The sequence below is a fragment of the Perca flavescens genome, chromosome 22 (genome assembly GCF_004354835.1).
Source record: "Perca flavescens isolate YP-PL-M2 chromosome 22, PFLA_1.0, whole genome shotgun sequence".
NCBI lineage: Eukaryota > Metazoa > Chordata > Actinopteri > Perciformes > Percidae > Perca > Perca flavescens.
Window position 1 is genome coordinate 26,612,881 of NC_041352.1, and position 20,000 is coordinate 26,632,880.

Below are 20,000 nucleotides of genomic sequence, written 5' to 3' on the forward strand. Positions count from 1 at the left end.
GTCTACTTATTTTAATGAATATCAATAATTATAAAACCGCATTTCTTTCCCTCATGCTGGTTTAACTCTATAAAATCCATATAAATTGTGCTAAAAAGGAAACACTGCTTTTGTAATTGTTCTCTTTTAGATTACTTTAAGGGTTGTGTTTCAGTAAATAGTGAAAGTCAATCAAAACAAAACTAAATTTTCTTTAGAATAGTTTTTAATTTTAAAAATCATGTGAACACACCATTCATTAAACCCCCTATTTATTATTGCTACTATATCCCTTCTATTTGAGGCATGACAAGCTCATGACTCAAAACAACGCAGCACATATAAATAATCTGTTCAGTGGTTTAGCCATTAACACTGTCCTGTGTTACACAGCAAAACCTGAATAAAAGCAACACAAAATTCAATAAATCATTTCTTTTAAAAGAAAACCATTCACCAAAGTGTTTTCAACGTCAACATCAATTAATTTAGTTTTAACCTATTTGTGATATAGCAAATTAAAATACAAACAAAGTCTTTAGTGCAGTTTTACTGAAAGAAAAAACTAAAAAACTCACTAGAGTAAATTTAATTAACTAGTTAAATTAACTGTTTTTAGGCTAAAATCTCATATCAACCTGTATTGGTTTCAATATAACCAATAAACTAAGACGAATTAAACAAAAATATGTTGTTTATTTTCTTTTTATCTTTAGTTTGCAACCCAAAGTTATACTACTCGTTGTCTGGTAGTTCTAAAAATCATTATGAATTAAAGTTTTTAGGCCTATAAAACAAACCGTAAGTACTTCCAATTGACCTCTATTTATCCAATTTGTTACCTGATATGGGAAACATATCACATTCTATAATTTATGACAAAAACTATATCAAAAATCATTGCTGAACCATTTACTGTACATGCACAACTCCTGTTTTTCTCTTATCTCTGTGTGTGTGTGTGTGTGTCTATGGCCTTGCTGCTCTGTAAGCTTAGTCTACAGTGAGGGTTAACCAATCACCCCACTGAGTGGCTCTGCTGCTCTCATTGTGGTTGTTAGCATGTCATCAGGAATTTGTGCCTTTTACATAATACATAATACGTTACCAGTTGGTCCTCACACAGTGGTGTGTCTGCTGGGTGTCCTCTTTACCCAAGTCCAATGTGTGGAGGTGCTGTTAACAAAATCTCAAAAGGTTGACAGGTTAAGCTATGCTGGCGTGCATTCTATACCTCAGTACAATAAGCAGAGCTTTTGTCAAATGTAGGCATGTTGCATTTTGAATGCAAACCACTATACTTGAGATTTTGGTAGGAATTCTCCATTTTGGAATTATTTCAGTAAGTAGGGCTTTGGCTCCTACACTAGCTGACAGTAGTCTCGATCCAAAAAGAAATCATTTGTGAACCAATGTTGCTTCACCATTGTGAAACAACTGTTTTTCCCTCAATTGTATTTCCATCATCCTAAATCATACTTTTTACACCTGGTTTTTAACCCATGTGTCAACTTTGCAAAAATGTAGGAAAGAAAAAGCTGGATAGCTTTCTGTTAGGAAGAATGAGCTCTACTGCTTGTACTGAGAGATGAGATGGCAGAGGTCCAAATCGGATAGCATCAGAAACACCTACAACAGAGAAGCCCACACGGTTAGGCCACTGCTAGAGTCTCTGGAAGAAGAACTTAACCTAAAAAAAAAATGAAATCCGGGTTAGTGAGAGGTGTGTCAGAGAGGTCAGGTCATGGTACCACCTGTAGCTCTGCAACACCATTGTTTCTCTCGGTCAGCTGGTGTGTGGAGAAGAAAATCAGGGTTAAGAACAGTGCATCTGTTAGAGTGACATTTTGTAATCTAACAGAGTAGTAATATCTAAGGTACCTGGCCACAGATACATAGTTTTTTATTCTGTTCCCACAAATATCAATGTGTGATACAGAATGTGGAACAGGGCGTATTTAATGCTTCGAGCGGCAGAATCGAGTTCAGCAGGGAAATTTGCAACCGGACGGAGTTTGACACACACACAATAAACACAGAGAAACACACATACAGACACACACACATACACACACAGATACATCACTCCACCCCAGACACACACACACACACACACACACAGATATTTTTTTGATGTTTTGTTGCCTTTCTATAGGTTTTTTTTTAACAATATTTTTGAGGTTATTTTCGCCTTTTCGCTGCTTTTTTTAAACATCTTTGTTGCTTATTTTTGACGTTTTTTCTCGAGGTTTCGCAACCAAAAAAATTAAGTCAATATTTTGACATTTTTTGACGCCTTTTTTCAGGTTTTTGGCGCTAAAGCTGAAACGTTGAGGTTTGCTTTTTTGAAATTCCTCAAATCTCTTTTGAAATGTGTTGAACGAGTTGTGTCGGTGCTCGACATGAGTTGACTTTCGGTTACCTGCTGTACTCTGGAGGATTACACTAGTTAAGAAATGTTGGAAATGATATGTTGTAATATCACTTTTGGAGTCTGAGTTTTGTGTGCGGTGTGTGATGATGACAAAGCTTTGTGTGTGTAATTCAAAGCTGTGTGTGTGTGTGTGTCTGTGTGATGATGTCAAAGCTGTGTCTGTGTGATGTCAAAGCTGTGTGTGTGTGTGTGTGTGTGTGATGATGTCAAAGCTGTGTCTGTGTGATGTCAAAGCTGTGTGTGTGTGATGATGTCAAAGCTGTGTGTGTGTGTGATGATGTCACAGCTGTGTCTGTGTGATGTCAAAGCTGTGTGTGTGTGATGATGTCAAAGCTGTGTCTGTGTGATGTCAAAGCTGTGTGTGTGTGATGATGTCAAAGCTGTGTGTGTGTGATGATGTCACAGCTGTGTCTGTGTGATGTCAAAGCTGTGTATGTGGGATGATGTCAAAGCTGTGTGTGTGTGTGTGTGTGTGTGTGTGTGTGAGATGATGTCAAAGCGGTGTGTGCGTGTGATGATGTCAAAGCTGTGTGTGTGTGTGTGTGTGTGTGTGGGATGATGTCAAAGCTGTGTGTGTGTGTGTGGGATGATGTCAAAGCTGTGTGTGTGTGTATGTGAGATGATGTCAAAGCGGTGTGTGCGTGTGATGATGTCAAAGCTGTGTGTGTGTGTGTATGTGGGATGATGTCAAAGCTGTGTGTGTGTGTGTGTGTGTGTGTGTGATGATGTCAAAGCTGTGTGTGTGTGTGTGATGTCAAAGCTGTGTCTGTGTGTGATGTCACAGCTGTGTCTGTGTGATGATGTCAAAGCTGTGTGCGTGTGTATGTGTGATGATGTCAAAGCTGTGTGTGTGTGTGTGTGAGATGTCAAAGCGGTGTGTGAATGTGATGATGTCAAAGCTGTGTGTGTGTGAGATGATCTCAAAAGCGGTGTGTGCGTGTGATGATGTCAAAGCTGTGTGTGTCTGTGTGTGATGTCACAGCTGTGTATGTGTGATGATGTCAAAGCTGTGCGTGTGTATGTTTGATGATGTCAAAGCTGTGTCTGTGTGTGATGTCAAAGCGGTGTGTGTGTGTGTGTGTGTGTGTGTGTGTGTGTGTCTGTGTGTGATGTCACAGCTGTGTCTGTGTGTGATGTCACAGCTGTGTGTGTGTGTGTGTATGTGTGATGATGTCAAAGCTGTGTGTGTGTATATATGTGTGTGTGTGTGTATATATATGTGTGTGTTGAGTGATGAATGTGTGAGTGATTCAGGACACAGTCATAAACAGAAACAGGGACACAGACAGTGGAGCCAGACACATTTTGAACAAATCAAAGCTTTTAAAACAAACAATGAGAAGCCATAAATGTAGTTCCATCATCTGCAGATTAGTTATAAAACTACATAAATGTTCCTTTAGGACACAATCAGTGTCTGGTGTTGAGGAAGAAAAAGGTCTGTTAGCTGCTGATTGCATATTTAAAAACTCATTCACAAACATAGAAAACAGACACAACAAATTATACATCCTCTGCACTTCTACACGATTCTCAAAGATTTCACTAAACGAGCTAAAATGTCAACAGCGTGCATGACTTCATTTACACAACGCCACGTGATTGGTTGGTTTAAAAAACGGCAGGAAATGCATCTTGGGCATCGCAAGAGTCCGTGATCCCTTAAGAAGATGTTCTTTAATCCACGGGTCCGATCAGCTGTTGGTCCGCTGCAGCTCATTGTGTGTGTGTGTGTGTGTGTGTGTGTGTGTGTTTTGTTCTCAAAGTTGTGTGTGTGTGTGTGTGATGATGTCACAGCTGTGTGTGTGTGTGTGTGATGATGTCACAGCTGTGTGTGATGATGTCACAGCTGTGTGTGTGTGTGTGTGTGTGTGTGTGTGTGTGTGTGTGTGTGTGTGTGTGTGTGTGTGTGTGTGTGTGTGTGTGTTGAGGTCACGCGTCGCTCTCTGCGGAGAACATGCGGTACATCACCGTGACGATGACAGCAGCCAGAGCGGGAATCAGCCAGTTGGTCCACCAGCTGCAACAGAAAAGACACAATGTCCAGTGGACCTTGTTAAAGGGGTACTTTGGGGTTTTTATTTCCAACCTGGACCCTACGTTCCTGTATGTTCCTGTGTGTTCCTGTGTGTTCCTGTGTCTAAGTGACTGATGGGAACAACTATCTGTGACATTGGTCCAGTGTTAGGACAGATCTCTGCAGTCGGCAGCAGAGAAACTAACTAGAGTGTAAGATAACAGGATGATTGCGCATCTAAAGTTAGCGTGTTTTTGCCGCTGACAGGCTCAGATTATTATTCTTAATGTTTGACAACATTATGGAAACGATTTCTAAGGAGGTAGACCGTTCTGTTAAAGAGTAAGATGCTTTTTGTAACATTAAATCATCCGTGAAATTGCGTTCGCTAAACCCACCAGACTCCATGTAAATAATCTGTGATTTTATCATTGTAAAACAAACTTCATTCAAAGTGGACAGAAACTAAATAAAACTACCAAAAGCCGTCTTGGTTCATCTTTCCACTGTTACAACAATCACCACTCTGGTTTGGTTGAAATAAACCCTTAATTCACCCATTTACATGTGGAGATATGCTGGCTCTATACACGCTAAAAGTCCTGATTATTTACATGGAGTCTGGTGGAGATATGCTGGCTCTATACACACTAAAAGTCCTGATTATTTACATGGAGTCTGGTGGAGATATGCTGGCTCTATACACGCTAAAAGTCCTGATTATTTACATGGAGTCTGGTGGAGATATGCTGGCTCTAAACACGCTAAAAGTCCTGATTATTTACATGGAGTCTGGTGTAGTTTGGTGATGGTGATTTTGAGGCTGTTTCATGTTAAACTAAAAGGATCTTACTCTTTAACTAAAAGGTCTATCTCTGTAGGGATCCATCCCATAATGTTGTCAGACACTTAGAATAATAATCTGAGTCTGTCAGCAGCAAAAACAGAACTGTTAGTGGACACTAACTGATGCTGAACATTTGTCCCGTAGGGTTACATTACAGGTGTGTGTGTGTGTGTGTGTGTGTGTGTGTGTGTGTGTGTGTGTGTGTGTGTGTGTGTGTGTGTGTGTGTGTGTGTGTGTGTGTGTGTGTGTGTGTGTGTGTGTGTGTGTGTGTGTGTGTGTGTGTGTGTGTGTGTGTGTGTGTGTGTGTGTACCTGGGCTCGTCCTTCAAAGTGGTCACCGGTGTTTCCTGTGAGCACACAAACATCATCAGCTGTTTAATTAACCAAAACAAAGATTTCATGTCACACACTCTAGACCAGTGTTTCTCAAATGGGGGTACGTGTCCCCCTGGGGGTACTCTGGAGGACTGCAGGGGGTACGTGAGATATTTAACTAAATGTTTAATAGTAACGAGGCTGTTGTCCAGAACATTGTTCCTCTTTATGTAGAGATTTTTTTTTCCCTACCAAAAATGTGACCTTTGTGTCTCCTTCTTTGGACCTGATCTATCCTTCCTTCTACTGTCCTTCTACTTTTTACAAGTTTCTCGCTTTTTTTTCTTCTTATGTCACTGTTTTTGAAGTTTTTGATACTATTTTGACCTATTCTTGCCTTCCTTCCTTCCTTCCTTCCTTCTTTCTACCATCTTTTTCCAAGCTTACAGTTTTTGTCTCTTTTTCTCATCAGCATCAAAATGTTTTTTCCAGTTCCAAGTTGACAGCGCTGTACTCTTCCTGTTTCTATACACTTTTATTTTCTACCGAAAATGATTAGCACTGGTCAGGGGGGTACTTGGCTTGAAGAAACCATTCAAAAGGGGGACATTATTGAGAAAAAGTTTGAGAACCACTGGTCTAGAGGGAACAAATCACGAGATTTAATAAGAAAAGAGCCACGCAGCACAAAATGAAATTTAAGCTACATTTACACTACCACGTGTTTGTTTGGCACATGCCCAGTGTGTGTGGAAACGCTCATGTGATATATGTTGATATGGCCGGAGATTAAGGGGCACATTGGATGGATAGATAGATAGATAGATAGATAGATAGATAGATAGATAGATAGATAGATAGATGGATGAGAATCACACCAAGGGCCAGACATGGAGAGTTTATTGATGTGTTTTTGTTACTGCATGTCACTTTTTTTTTTTTTTTTTTTTAACATTTTGGTAGCTTTGTTCCTCATTTTTGTGGCTTTCTCAGACATTTGTCACCTTTTTGTAAATTTCTTGCTTTTTCCGAAAAAATTTTGTTTGCTTTTTGTTGTATTTTTTTGTTGACATGAAACCCTAAAAAAAAAAAAAAAAAAAAAGAGTTCCTTAGCCATCATCAGCAACAACCTGTTTCTCAGCCTGAATATGAATATGTTTCTCGGGGAATTTGTGAGTCTCAGAGTCGGCAAATCTGCCAAATGTCTGCTTTGAATGTCAGCTAACTGCCGTTTAAAAAAAAAAAACGTTCCTGTGTTTTTAGTTTGGCGCACAACTAGGTGGGCCAAAAATGTATTGTGAACCCAATTTAATATACGGGCCGGATCTAAATCTGCAAGGGGCCGGATTTGGCGCACGGGCCTTGAGTTTGACACATGTACAGTAGCTTGAAGACATCACACACATACACATGCATCATAAACAGGATGATAAAATAGTGTGTGTGTGTGTGTGTGTGTGTGTGTGTGTGTGTGTGTGTCAGTCTGCATGGTAAGGTGCTCTATGAGAGGGTGTGTGTGTGTGTGTGTGTGTGTGTGTGTGTGTGTGTGTCAGTCTGCATGGTAAGGTGCTCTATGAGAGTGTGTGTGAGTGTGTGAGTGTGTGAGTGTGTGTGTGTGTGTGTGTGTGTGTGTGTGTGTGTCTGTGTCAGTCTGCATGGTAAGGTGCTCTATGAGAGTGTGTGTGTGAGTGTGTGTGTGTGTGTGTGTGTCTGTGTCAGTCTGCATGGTAAGGTGCTCTATGAGAGGGTGTGTGTGTGTGTGTGTGTGTGTGTGTGTGTGTGTGTGTGTGTGTGTGTGTGTGTGTGTGTGTGTGTGTGTGTGTGTGTGTGTGTGTGTGTCGGTCTGTGTCAGTCTGCATGGTAAGGTAATCAATGAGAGTGTGTGTATGTTTCTTGTCTATACTTTGTATATCACATTGCACTTTTCTGCTTTATGTTGCTCTTCTGGATGGACACAAACTGCATTTCGTTGTCTTGTTACTCTGCACAATGACAATAAAGTTGAGTTGACTATCTAATCTAAAGTAGACAGTAGGATAGACCCAAATCAACAGTCAATATTAGAGCTTTGAAGTAATAGGGTTAAAGTCCAGGCTGAGTGAGGGAGGGAAAGAGGGAGGGGATGTGCATATGGGTTAATATAGCCAGTGACAGACACACACACACACACACACACACACACACACACACACACACACACACACACACACACAGTTGTGCATGGCAGTGTGCGGTAGTCTTAAAAACTAAACGTAGTGGTGTAAGTGTAGCCTGAGTTTCTCTTACCTCATGTGTGGCAATCTTGTCTCTGTCGTCCTGCAGAGAGAGAGACAGACAGACAGACAGACAGACAGACAGACAGACAGACAGACAGACAGACAGTTATGTTACATGACGTCCTGAGATACATTATTCAGAGTGTTTGCTACAGTTACATTCTCACCAGCGCTGGAAAGTAACTAAGTACATTTAGTTACTTTAGTTACTCCGCTACATTCATCTGTTCCAGCTTTAGTTACTAGTTATTTTAGTTACTCCGCTACATTCATCTGTTCCAGCTTTAGTTACTAGTTACTTTAGTTACTCCGCTACATTCATCTGTTCCAGCTTTAGTTACTAGTTACTTTAGTTACTCCGCTACATTCATCTGTTCCAGCTTTAGTTACTAGTTACTTTAGTTACTCCGCTATACATTCATCTGTTCCAGCTTTAGTTACTAGTTACTTTAGTTACTCCGCTACATTCATCTGTTCCAGCTTTAGTTACTAGTTACTTTAGTTACTCCGCTACATTCATCTGTTCCAGCTTTAGTTACTAGTTACTTTAGTTACTCCTCTACATTCATCTGTTACAGCTTTAGTTACTAGTTACTTTAGTTACTCCGCTACATTCATCTGTTACAGCTTTAGTTACTAGTTACTTTAGTTACTCCGCTACATTCATCTGTTACAGCTTTAGTTACTAGTTACTTTAGTTACTCCGCTACATTCATCTGTTCCAGCTTTAGTTACTAGTTACTTTAGTTACTCCGCTACATTCATCTGTTCCAGCTTTTAGTTACTAGTTACTTTAGTTACTCCGCTACATTCATCTGTTCCAGCTTTAGTTACTAGTTACTTTAGTTACTCCGCTACATTCATCTGTTCCAGCTTTAGTTACTAGTTACTTTAGTTACTCCGCTACATTCATCTGTTCCAGCTTTAGTTACTAGTTACTTTAGTTACTCCGCTACATTCATCTGTTCCAGCTTTAGTTACTAGTTACTTTAGTTACTCCGCTACATTCATCTGTTCCAGCTTTAGTTACTAGTTACTTTAGTTACTCCGCTACATTCATCTGTTCCAGCTTTAGTTACTACTTACTTTAGTTACTCCACTACATTCATCTGTTACAGCTTTAGTTACTAGTTACTTTAGTTACTCCACTACATTCATCTGTTACAGCTTTAGTTACTAGTTACTTTAGTTACTCCACTACATTCATCTGTTACAGCTTTAGTTACTAGTTACTTTAGTTACTCCACTACATTCATCTGTTCCAGCTTTAGTTACTAGTTACTTTAGTTACTCCGCTACATTCATCTGTTCCAGCTTTAGTTACTAGTTACTTTAGTTACTCCGCTACATTCATCTGTTCCAGCTTTAGTTACTACTTACTTTAGTTACTCCACTACATTCATCTGTTACAGCTTTAGTTACTAGTTACTTTAGTTACTCCACTACATTCATCTGTTCCAGCTTTAGTTACTAGTTACTTTAGTTACTCCACTACATTCATCTGTTCCAGCTTTAGTTACTAGTTACTTTAGTTACTCCACTACATTCATCTGTTCCAGCTTTAGTTACTAGTTACTTTAGTTACACACAGAACACATGTAGTTAATAACAATATAACAGCCTACATGTCCAGCTGGGATGATTCGATCGTGCGTGTGTGTGTGTGTGTGTGTGTGTGTGTGTGTGTGTGTGTGTGTGTGTGTGTGTGTGTGTGTGTGTGTGTGTGTGTGTGTGTGTGTGTGTGTGTGTGTGTGTGTGTGTGTGTGTGTGTGTGTGTGTACCATTAAACACAACTGGTTGGATCCTACTTTCTAAAAATAGGAGGATTCTTCTTTTACTTTTAATACCTTAACTACATTCTCCTGACGCTACTTACAGACTTGTAACTCGTAACAGAGTATTATCGCAGCGTAGCATCGGTGGTTTTACCGCAGTGCGGGATGTAACTCGTAACAGAGTATTATCGCAGCGTAGTATCTGTAGTTTTACTGCAGTACAGTGACCTACCGGGTGCAGCTCTCCGATCACCATGCCCTGGGCCATCTCTCTGGCGTCACTCGAGTGTCCCACGTCCTCGAAGCTCTCGGTGGCGTCTCCGCCCGCCTGCTCCCTCAGGACCTCCTCCCCTCCGGGGTGCTGGCGTGAAAAACAAACGCACCCTCAAGTATTCACCAACACTCACAGAAACTACATTAGAATATTCTACAATACCAAAAAACTCTTTGAAAAGAAGGCAACCTGCAAAATGAAAAGAAAAACTATTATTAGTTATAAGTAAACTCTTATTTTCTCTCGTGTTCTTAATGAAGAAACAAAAGTTTAAATAGGAAAAGTATTACGGAAAATTCCACAGTTGTGTTTTTGGAAAGGATCCCTACAGAGATAGACCTTTAAAACCTCTTTAAGACCTTTCTGTTTAACTAGAAAAAGCTCTGAGGTCACTAGCGCTAAACCCACCAGACTCCATTTAAAAAAACAGGACTTTTAGTGTGTTGAGACAACATATTTTCACATGTAAATCAGTAAACTACGCGTTTATTTTAACCAACACTAGAGTTGTGATGGTTGGAAAAGACCCAAAACGGCTTTACATAGTTTGATTTAGTTTCTGTCGACTTTGAATGAAGTGTATTTTATAGGGCTGCCACCTCTTAGTCGATTAGTCGACTAATCGGTTGTTTTGGTCTCAGTCGACTAAGATTTCTTTAGTCGATTAGTCATTTTTTATGCTTATTCATGCTTAATTTACTAATTTCCAAGAAACTTCTGAGCACATTTATGGTAAACACAAGATTTAAAGTGGTGCTTTTGCAAGATTAATTGTGGAGAAACTCAGTTTTACAGATGGTTAATTAACTACATTTACAATGATTTTTACAAATACAATGAGTAACCACCTCTCAAAGCTCACAGCTCTGTCAATTAAATCAACTAATCGATTAGTCGACAAAATTGTATAAGTGTTAGTCGACTAAGAATTTCTTTAGTCAAGGACAGCCCTAGTATTTTACGATGCTTAAATCACTGTTTATTTACACGGAGTCTGGTGGAAATATGCTGGCTCTATACACGCTAAAAGTCCTGATTATTTACATGGAGTCTGGTGGAGATATGCTGGCTCTATACACGCTAAAAGTTCTGATTATTTACATGGAGTCTGGTTGAGATATGCTGGCTCTATACACACTAAAAGTCCTGATTATTTACATGGAGTTTGGTGGAGATATGCTGGCTCTATACACGCTAAAAGTCCTGATTATTTACATGCAAAATGAGTGATTTTAGTTTTGATACTTTAAGTTGTGCAAGTCTGGTGTACAAGTTGGGCTGTGCAATTAATTGAAATTGAAATACCTTTGATACCTTTCTGTTTAACCAGAAACAGCTCTGAGGTCACTAGCGCTAAACCCACCAGACTCCATCTAAAAAACAATATTTTTAGCGTGTATAGAGCCAGCATATTTTCACATGTAAATCAGTAAACTATGCGTTTATTTTAACCAAAACTAGAGTTGTGGTTGGCTTTTTTTTAATTATGTTTTTGTCTATTTTTAACAAGTTTTTTGTCGCTTTTTCTGATGTTTATTTTTTTTGTCAATTTTTTAAACAAGTTTTTGATTAATATATTAATAATGAATAAACGTAGAACTGCAAAGATTAATATATATATTAGTTGTCCACTATTAAATTAATCGGCAACTATTTCGATAATCAGTTGGAGTTATTTCTAAGAAAAAAACTTGTGTGATGTCAGCTTGTTAAATGTGAACATTTATTTATATTATATTATTTATATATTTTCTAGTTTCTTCTCTCCTCTGGGACAGTAAACTGAATCCTTCCTTCCTTCCTACGGAGCGTTTTTCCTTCCTTTTGTGTATAAAAACTAAATCACATAACAACAAATGCAAACAATCAAACTGGTTTAGGCTGAAACACATATTATGGAAATAATGTGCGCCAGAAAATACTCTAAATATTCTATATTTAGAGTAATATTCTATATTTAGAGTATTTTCAGAGCTTCACCTTGCAGTCAGACGGCCCTTTACTCCATTATCTCCGTTATGAATGGTTCGGACCCAAACGCCAGGTGCCCTTTTTTAAACACTTTTCCTGTTTTCTCTTCAAAGTATGAACAAAATTTTGGGACAGCTTTTTCTGAAGTTTCTCTGTTTGTGTCGTCAATTTTTTTAAACAGACGTTTTCCTCCAATAACCGTTTTCAGAGCATGCAGCTTAAGAATCCAATTGGATTAATTTGAGTCTAAGGCCCACCTCCTTTAGGGAAGTCCTCTGTTGATGTCATATTGCTGACTCCGCTCTCTTTTAGCTGACTGTGCATCTCGCTCGCCCACAGCCTGAGGCCTTGGCTTTGTCCAGTTGACTTACTTTCTGGAGAACAAACTTTCTCTGATGGGCAAGTACAGTACAGGCCAAAAGTTTGAACAAACCTTCTCATTCAATGTTTTATTATTTATATTTATTTTTCTAAGGCATCTTCTCTCCACTGGAATTAGTAAACTGAATCCTTCCTTTTTTCCAAAGTAGCCACCCTTTGCTTTTTCCTTCCTTTTGGTGTTCTAAAAATAAATCACATAACAACAAATGGTTTTACAATCAAACTGGTTTAGGCTAATTAAATACATATTATGGAAAAAAAAGCAAAGGGTGGCTACTTTGAAGAATCTAAATATTCTATATTTAGAGTTTGTTAATATTCCATATTTCATAGTTTTTTCAGTGAGAATTCACCTTGTCAGTCAATTAGAAGGTGTGTCCCTTTTGGCCTCCATTATCTCCAGGTGACAAGATGAATGTCTATACCTCAAAAGACACACATATGCTTGCCCCTAATTTAATTACAGTGGGGAAATAAGTATTTGACCCTTTTTTGATTTTCCTGTTTTCTCTTCAAAAGTATGCAAAAATCCCCGCAAATTGTAATCATACACATTCTAACAGTGAAAGACAGAATCCCAAAGAAAATTCTGTCATCATATGAATTTATTAAAATTTATAACCATCTGATGAGGAAAAACAAGTATTTGACCCCCTGGACAAACAAACTAATCCTCCTATAACCAGTTTTCAGAGCTTGACACAGCCCCAAATCCAACCAATTATTACATTGAATCTAAGCCCCACCTCCTTTATAAAAGACCCTGTTGATGCATCAACATCACCACCATGGGCAAGACCAAAGAGCTTTCTCTCAGGGACAAGATTTTGATCTGCACAAGGCATCTCAAGAGAATCGCCCAACTTGAGCCTGATAAACTTGGCAGTTATCAGGAAATGGAAGAAGCCCACACCACCGCCAACCTCCCTCGGTCTCTCCACACAAGATCTTGCCTAGCTGTCCCTGAGAACATGAGGAATTCCCTCCACAAGGGGGAACTGATGAATCAACTGAAGGCAGGGGAAAAGTTTGGAAAAACCTTCTCATTCAATGTGTTTCCTTTTTAAATTCATGACTATTTCCCCCTTGTAGAAGAAACTGTACAGGCCCGCAAAACTATTCAATGAACACATAAGAGGCCTGGAATTATGTGATGTGGTCAGATGAGACCAAAATAGAACTTTTTGAAATAACTCAAAACATGTCTTTGGATAAAGAAAATTCTTCAAAGAACACCATCCCCATCGTGCATTTTGGTGGCAACATCATGCTTTGGGGTGTTTTCTCAATGGGCTTCCATCGTATGAGGGGAGGATGGACCATGAAATGGTTTTGGACTTCACATCTGTGCCTTGTCAGAGAGCTAAGATGGTTCGGAATTGTTTCAGCACGACAACGACCCTAACACCACCAAAGCAACAAAAGAGTGGCTGAAGAAGAAGAAGGTTCTGGAGTGGCTAGCCAGTCTCCAGACCTGAATCCGAAAAATCTTTGGAGGGAGCTTAAAATTTTGCCAGGCGACAACCTTCGGAACCTGAATGATTTGGAGGCTGTCTGCAGGAGGAGGGGCCAACATCCCTGCCGAAATGTGCACAAACTTTGTCACCAACTATAAAAACCGTTTGACATCTGTGCTGGCCAATAATGGCTTTTCTACAAAATATTAACATGCTGTTTGTCCAGGGGGTCAAATACTTGTTTTTCCTCATCAGATGGTTATCAATTTTAATAAATTCATATGATGTGATTTTCTGAATTTTCTTTTGGGATTCTGTCTTTCACTGTTAGAATGTACATATGATTAAAATTGTAGATTTTTGCATTCTTTGTATGTGGGCAAACCTGCAAAATCAGCAAGGGGTCAAATAATTTAATGTATAAACCAGATTTTAATCACATTTTGACACAACAGTACACCGTATGTACGCTCACATTATGTGCATTGTGGGTATTTTATAGTGGGCTACCGTATAGTGAATGAAATAAACCACGGAGAATGTGAACACCACTACTAAGTTGGCGAATGCACTTTATAGGGAACTATAGTTCCAGGATAGGGAACGGTTTCCAACAAAGCTTCTATTACTTCTACTTCTACTGAGCACTTCTTCCAACCCTAAATATCCAGCTGTCCCAGAGACATCTTCCTCCAAACCGATGACTGATGTGAACAACAATCTTTGACATTGGTCCAGTATTGGGTGAGATCGCTGTAACCGGCAGCCACAGACCGGGCTGTAATGTAACCCAACAGGACTAATGTTCAGCATCAGTTAGCTTCCACTAAAAGTTCTGTTTATTGCCGCTGACATACTCAGATTACTATATTTACAGAAATAGACCTTTAAAACCTCTTTCAGACCTTTCTGTTTAACCAGAAACAGCTCTGAGGGGCGCTAGCGTTAAACCCACCAGACTCCATTTAAAAAAACAGGACTTTTAGCGTGTATAGAGCCAGCATATTTTCACATGTAAATCTGTAAACTATGTGTTTATTTCAACCAAAACTAGAGTTGTGATGGTTGGTAAAGTGAAAAGACGAGCCAAAACGGCTTTTCATAGTTTTATTTTGTTTCTGTCGACTTTGAATGAAGTGTATTTTACGATGCTAAAATCACTGATTATTTACATGGAGTCTGGTGGGTTTAGCGAACACGATTTTGTGGATGTTTTCATGTTTAAAAAAAAAAAGGATCTTACTCTTTAACTAAAAGGTCATTTGAGTAACGTTACATCCTCGGTACACACACACACACACACACACACACACACACACACACACACACACACACACACACACACACACACACACACACACACACACACACACACACACACACACACACACACACACACACACACACACACACACACACACACACACACACACACACACACACAAAAGTGTGTAGTCTTTCTAATTACGTATTTTCACAGTCTGATACTTCAGCAGTTTAACAACAAACGGAGACTTTCTTCGGTTGAAAAATGTTTTAAACTGACCAACATCATATGTGTGAATAATTCATGGCCCAATTCAAACGGGATCAAAAGATTATTATTATCTCTCCACTGACTCTCGTTCCTATTTTTTTCTCAATTAAGGTCCCATGGACCGGAAGTAGAAGGGCGGGACTTCGGCTCTCTATAGTCAGTAGCTGTCTGTCACATCCACACTCGGTCTGAACTATGTGCAGAATTAAACACGTGGCAAATAAAACGACGAGTCACTCTGACGTATTGTTGATTCGGCCAAAGGTCCAAAGGTCCAAACTGTTAACTGAAGTAAGTTATTCTAAGAGGCTGCAACTTCTCAATGACTCATGAACATTTACTTAGAAATAAACTCACGTATGTGTGTCTACAGGCAAAGGCAATGACTCAATAAACACTGAGAATTAGGAATTAAGAGTCTTTTGACCTTCGTGTTGTCTTTTTGTCGACCGTGCGACTGTGTTTTTCTGGGTTGAAATTTCAACACTTGGTTGTTCTTTTTCTGCACTTTTCTCGACGTTTTAGTTAGGGCTGTCCTCGACTAAAGAAATTCTTAGTCGACTAACACTTCGACTAAGCGATTAGTTGATTTAATTGACAGAGCTGTGCGCTTTGAGAGGTGGTTAAGACTAGAAAAGCACAATATAAATGTAGTTAATTAACCATCTGTAAAACTGAGTTTCTCCGCAATTAATCCTGCAAAAGCACCACTTTAAATCTTGTGTTTACCATAAATGTGCTCAGAAGTTTCTTGGAAATGAGTAATTAAGCATGAATAAGCATAAAAAATGAATAATGGACTAAAGAAATCTTAGTCGACTAAGACCAAAACGACCGATTAGTCGACTAATCGACCAAGAGGTGGCAGCCCTAGTTTTAGTCAATTTTATTCCTATTTTTTTGTCACTTGTTTGGCGTTTTTTAAAACTATGTTTTTGTCAATTTTTAACAAGTTTTTTGTGATTTTTATTTTTAGTCGCTTTTTTAACAAGTTTTTTCATGTATTTAATTGTCTTTTTTTTGTCACTTTTTGGGCTTTTTTATTATGTTTTTGTCAATTTCTAACTAGTTTTTTTATTGCTTTTTCTGATGTTTTTTATTTTTCCAATTTTCTGTCACTTTTTTTAACTAGTTTTTTGATGTATCTAATTGTCATTTTTTTGTCACTTTTTGGGCTGTTTTATTATGTTTTTGTCAATTTTAAACAATTTTGTGTAAATCTCTTAAACAAGTTTTTGATGTATTTATTGTCATTTCTTTAGTCACTTCTTTAATTATGTTTTAGTAAATTTTTTAACAAGTTTTTTGTTGCCTTTTTCAATGTTTTTTTTTCCAAACTTTTTGTCACCTTTGGCAATGGTTTTTTTTAGTCACTTTTTTAGCGTTTAAAATAAAAAAAATGTTTTTGTCGATTTTTTTCCTGCGTTTTTGGAGCTTTTTCCAACATTTGTCACTTTTTTCAACGTTGTTTCGTCATAGTTCTGATACGGGCAACAGCAGAGTTAATATATTAATAATGAATGAACGTAGAACTGCAAAGATTAATATATATTAGTTGTCCACTATTAAATTAATCGCCAACTATTTAGATAATAAGTTGGAGTTATTTCTAAGAAAAAAACTTGTGTGATGTCTGCTTGTTAAATGGGAATATTTATTTATATCATATAATTTATATATTTTCTAGTTTCTTCTCTCCACTGGGACAGTTAACTGAATCCATCCTTCCTTCCTTCCTTCCATGTATAAAAACTAAATCACATAACAACAAATGCAAACAATCAAACCAGTTTAGCCTGAAACACATATTATGGAAATAATGTGCACCAGAAAATACTCTAAATATTCTATATTAAAAGTAATATTCTATATTTAGAGTATTTTCAGAGCTTCACCTTGCAGTCAGACGGCCCTTTACTCCGTTATCTTTCTTCACAGCCAACAGACTCCTTTAAGAAAAATACGGATTTAAGCTCAGAGAACCGCCGCTGCCTCCGTTAGCTAGCTAGTTAGCTAGTGAGTTAGCTAGTGAGGGAGTTAAACTCTAACTTAAAGCACTAAAATTGGTTTAAAAGACAAAAACTAATTGTTTTTTTATTATTATTATAAGTTTTAGCGGGGCTGAGAATTTAGGCAGACTTGAGCCCCCTTAAAAAAGGGTCTAAAATCGCCAATGAGCTTGCCTATGCTGCTGGGCTGGACCTGACGTTAATGTCTAAGTTTTATTTACTTTTAGAGCCCACACCCCCCCACGCCCACCCCCCAGGACCAAGAGCCTTTCTGGGGGGGCCCCTGTGATACTGAACTGAGCACAGGAACCACATTTTTTCTCAACATTAGTGAATTCCCCCACCAGACTCCAGCCAAAAAAAGCCACATTTTGCAACGGACACACTGGCAGCTAAACCACACGTACATTTTTTATTATTTTCAACTTAAAACAGAAAGCAATTGGTGAAATGTAAATGTAATGTGTCCGATTGTTGTTCTGACCACCGAGTTTGTTTAATTTCTTCTCATTGGAGGTTTTAACACGCTAATTATCGCTAAACTTGTATTGACGTAAAATGCCCGGATTCTTAACGAAGTTCCTCACCTCTTCCAGAAACTTGGTGACATCGTAGACCTTGTTGTGGATGATGATCCACGTTGATTTGAAATTGTTCTGCTCCTCGATCTCTGACAGTCTGTAGTATTTGACTCCATCGGCGCATTTTGCCTCCTTTTCACCCATTTGTGTCCCTGAAAGTCCGACGGTTTGAGGGGAGAGAAAGTCGACGGGGAGCCGCTGAAAGTGGACAAAAGCCGTAAAGGAGCCCGTTTGTGGTTATGTAATAACACCGAGCCTGTCAGGACCGTGACTCCGCACAAACACACCGACATTTACCCCAGTTTCTATCAACCAGAGTCCCAAGTTCCAGCGGTGGAGAGTTCACGGACATCAAGATCCCCCCGGAATTCACGGAATTCAACACGAGTTGTCCGGCTTCAGTTTTCAAAGTAAAAGTCTCTGTTAACATCAGTGGGTGACATTTGAAAATTAAGTGGGTGTCATTTACACAAAAATAAGCCTTTCTCACACACACACACACACACACAAATGCAGTTCACACACACACACACACACACACACACACACACACACACACACAGACACACACACACACAGATAGACACACACAAACACAGACACACACACACACACACACACACACACAGAGACACACACACAGACACACACACACACCCAGACACACACACACACATAGACACAGACACAAACACAGACACAAACACAGAAACAGAAACACACACACATACACACACGGAAACACAACAAAAAATTATTTATTTTTTTATTTACATTTTTAAATAAAGAAATATTATACAATTATTAATCAATTAATATTATATAATAATAATAATAATAATAATAAAATAGAAACAACCTATATAAAAGTAGCACTAAATGTGAAAAGAAAAAAAGAAAATGTAAAATATATTTACAAGGAAGTTTGGTCACGTTGGTTGTGTGTCTCACATGAAAGTGTCAACAAAAATCTATAAAAAACTATATAAAAAAACCATCAAAAAAGCCACAAAAGCAGACGTGGATATAAACTGCAAGTTGGCTGATTGGCGGAAGAAATGTTGGAGAAAGCTACAAAAACGGTGAAAAAAGTGACCAAAAAAATAGAAAAAAAGTGACAAAAAAACAACAAAAAAAGTGACAAAAAAATTTGAATAAAATCGACAAAAACGTCGAGAAAAGTGTAGAAAAGGAACAAGAAAATTTTGAAATTTTGACCCAAAAAAACACAGAGTCGACAGAAAGACAACACTTAAAAAAAGTCACTTTTTGTCGAGTTTGACGCGCTTTGATTTTATTTTGAAAGGTCAATTTCCGGGAAGATTGCATGTATTTCTGGCTGCTTCTCGGAGCATCAAAATTCCTGGCACGGTGACTGAGACCGCCCCCCACCGTCTTTCGGGTGCTGCTATTGGTCAATCCCTTCCCATACCTTTGAACGGGACTTTCTGATTGGTCCTCACCCTGTGCGGCTTAGAAACTGTGGGCGAGGTCGAGGCCAAAGTTCACTTGAGTTCAGACAGAAACTTTCACGAAGAGGAAACCTGCTTCTCACGCGAAGGAGTGACTGGGAGCCTTATCTCTCACGCAAACAGTGTTTAATTACACACTCGGGTCCCTTTTGTGTCCAAAACACACAGTTAACTTGTAAAAGTTGTACAATGCTGAGAAAAGTCCGCACATAGTGAAGAAAAAGATGTATTTCTCTATCTATCTGGCGGGAAACCCTCTGATTCCATATCAAAGATTGTATATTAAGCCGACCTGTCACTCCACAGTAGAAAAATACAACAACTGTTAGTTAATAAACTCCAGGTAGCCTACAGTAGTCTCCTAAATCCAGTTTGCCTTACACATTGACCAGGATGAAAGAAGATTTTACTTAATGAAAGCGGCATATGTGAACCTTAGAGGCCCCTGGCAGTCCAAATGAGTAAAAAAAAAAGTAAAAGATTATAAGAACGCCAAAAACGTCAATTAAACCCAGATATAAATGTAACAATTTTTTTTAAAAATGCATAAAAGCGACACAAATGTTGGAAAAGGCGAAAAACATTCAATAAAAAGTTATAAAAATCAACAGAAATGACAAAAAAACGTTGAAAAAACTGATACAAATGCCTTAAAAGTCATCACATGACAAAAATG

The 20,000-nt window shown here is 38.5% G+C and overlaps 1 protein-coding gene across 1 annotated transcript; it reads right to left on the reverse strand.

The window, feature by feature from the left end:
• Positions 1 to 4,271: 4,271 nt before the first annotated feature.
• cyb5a (cytochrome b5 type A (microsomal)) lies at positions 4,272 to 18,229 on the reverse strand. The gene is made up of 5 exons (XM_028569770.1): positions 17,859 to 18,229; positions 9,875 to 10,003; positions 7,878 to 7,907; positions 5,589 to 5,623; positions 4,272 to 4,433 (listed from the first exon to the last, which is right to left on the reverse strand). The coding sequence occupies exons 1-5, from the start codon at positions 17,994 to 17,996 to the stop codon at positions 4,346 to 4,348; spliced, it is 420 nt and encodes a 139-aa protein (XP_028425571.1). The 5' UTR covers positions 17,997 to 18,229; the 3' UTR covers positions 4,272 to 4,345.
• Between the last annotated feature and the right edge of the window lie 1,771 nt (positions 18,230 to 20,000).

What these genes read in the sequence shown, in the direction of transcription:
- cyb5a (XM_028569770.1), bottom strand. Translation starts at nt 17,996, where the DNA reads ATGGGTGAAAAGGAGGCAAAATGCGCCGATGGAGTCAAATACTACAGA. An exon ending in TGATCGGAGAGCTGCACCCG is followed by an intron (nt 7,908 to 9,874) that starts GTAGGTCACTGT and finishes CTCTCTCTGCAG; the next exon opens with GACGACAGAGACAAGATTGC. An exon ending in ACTTTGAAGGACGAGCCCAG is followed by an intron (nt 4,434 to 5,588) that starts GTACACACACAC and finishes TTTCTGTTGCAG; the next exon opens with CTGGTGGACCAACTGGCTGA.